Here is a 1,643-nt window from a genome sequence, read left to right on the forward strand (position 1 = left end):
GGGGAGGCGGGGCGGGGAGTGGGCGGAGGGTGGCGGCCGGGAGGCGGCGGGTTCGCGGAAACCGCCTCACAACAACATTGAGCAATGCCGGCACGGCCGCCGGCACACAGGGCAGCAGAGCGAGCCGACCATGGAACCGACACCCGACTGAGTTCCTGGAAGAAGGCGCCGCTGCCGGTCCGAACAAGCAGAGATGCGACGGACAAGCGCAAGGAGGAAATATACGCCTGTGCGGTGCTGCCTGCCTGCCGCCGCCGAGACGAGGAGAGTCTTTCACTTCTCTCGCCCACACGATAAAAGCTCGGGTGCGCCACTTTCACGAGCGAATGACAAGCGGATCGCGGACGGACGGCGGCGTCTTGCCGGCGGCGGGGCGTTCTGTCGCGTTCTGCCGCTGGAGCCTGTGCCGTGCGGCTGCAGCGGGGCCGGCGGGGGCGCCACTCAAAGTGTGTCACGTTATGGGAGCGCGACGCCACAACATCCCGTGAGAAATCAAAGCGCGCTGCAGCCCCCCCCGCGGTACCCGGCCGCGTAAACAACCCCCTTCCTCGCGGCACGCAGCGCCAGCCGCGCCGGGCAGACGGGGCTGGCGGCAGCGGGCGGCTCATTCAATGACAGCAACAACAACTTGACGGCTACTTTCACGGCGCACCGCCATGGGCCCTCAAGACTCGCTCACCTGTCGCTTCAGCTTGCCGGCTTTCGTCCCCAACTTGAGGTATCTCGCGAAGGCAGCGAACAAGACTCCCCCCCTCGCTGCGCTCTTCTTTTCCATCCTCAGCATGGGTGCTGCAGGGGTGGTGCGGGCGTGGCGCGGAGTGGCGCGGCCAGTGACCAGGACTGGTCGAGTGGCTTCTTTCTTCACGTTCTTCACCAGTCGTACCAGATGCCGCCGCAGATGATCATCTCGACGTCACGACGATGCACTCTCACAAAACACAACACTGTTTGTCAACACAGGACGCCGTCCAAACGCACAACAACAACACTGCACAGACGACGAAACAGACACTTGCACGTTTCTTGCACGAAAGTCCTAGGCCGGTTCAGTCGCGCTCCGTTTCCGCCACTAGGTTCCCGCCGAAGGAACTGGCGCCAGGGAAGGCAAGGGGAAATTCCCTCCCGCCTCGCGAAGTCGCGAATCGCCACGACAAGTGCAGGAGGTGGCGCTGGGCTGCTGGGTCTCGCGACGGTCGCGGTGCTCGGTGCTCAACGCGGCCGGCTCGGCTCGGCAATGGGGCGGTCCGACCCGACCCGACCCGAGGGGACCCCGCGGAGTCTGGCTGGCGCTCGGCTCGGCGCGGCTCGGCTCTCCCCCACCACGTCGTGCAGCTGCGCTCGGCGCGCTCGGCTCGGCGGCGGCGGGCGGCGGCGGGCTGCGCTCACCAGCGCCCGGCCCCGGTGCACGCGCTACGCGGCTACGCGCAGCGAGGCGCTCCGCCCGGTGTCAATGGCCTCGACCCGACTCCCCTCCCTCCGGCTCCCCTCGTATAGAATGCAGCACAAAACGGAACGGACGAGGAGCCAAAACAAAAAATAAAAGCCGGGACGGCGAGGAGGAGGAGGAGGAGGGCGAGAGAAAAAGGAGCAAAAGGGAGCAGCGGCGGGGCGGCCGCGTGGTTGGTCTTGGAGGAAGGTGGAGG

The 1,643-nt window shown here is 66.5% G+C and overlaps 1 protein-coding gene across 1 annotated transcript in view; it reads right to left on the reverse strand.

The window, feature by feature from the left end:
- The window catches only part of LOC113204003 (3-phosphoinositide-dependent protein kinase 1), a 27,967-nt gene extending 26,658 nt beyond the window's left edge, over positions 1–1,309 (reverse strand). Inside the window, exon 1 of the mRNA XM_052270349.1 lies at positions 680–1,309. Within this exon, the coding sequence (XP_052126309.1) occupies positions 680–784 (105 nt within the window). The 5' untranslated portion in view covers positions 785–1,309. The remainder of the gene's footprint in view (positions 1–679) is intronic.
- Positions 1,310–1,643: the final 334 nt, after the last annotated feature.

Source organism: Frankliniella occidentalis, unplaced genomic scaffold (genome assembly GCF_000697945.3).
Source record: "Frankliniella occidentalis isolate FOCC.00 unplaced genomic scaffold, Focc_3.1 Scaffold118, whole genome shotgun sequence".
NCBI classification, from domain to species: domain Eukaryota; kingdom Metazoa; phylum Arthropoda; class Insecta; order Thysanoptera; family Thripidae; genus Frankliniella; species Frankliniella occidentalis.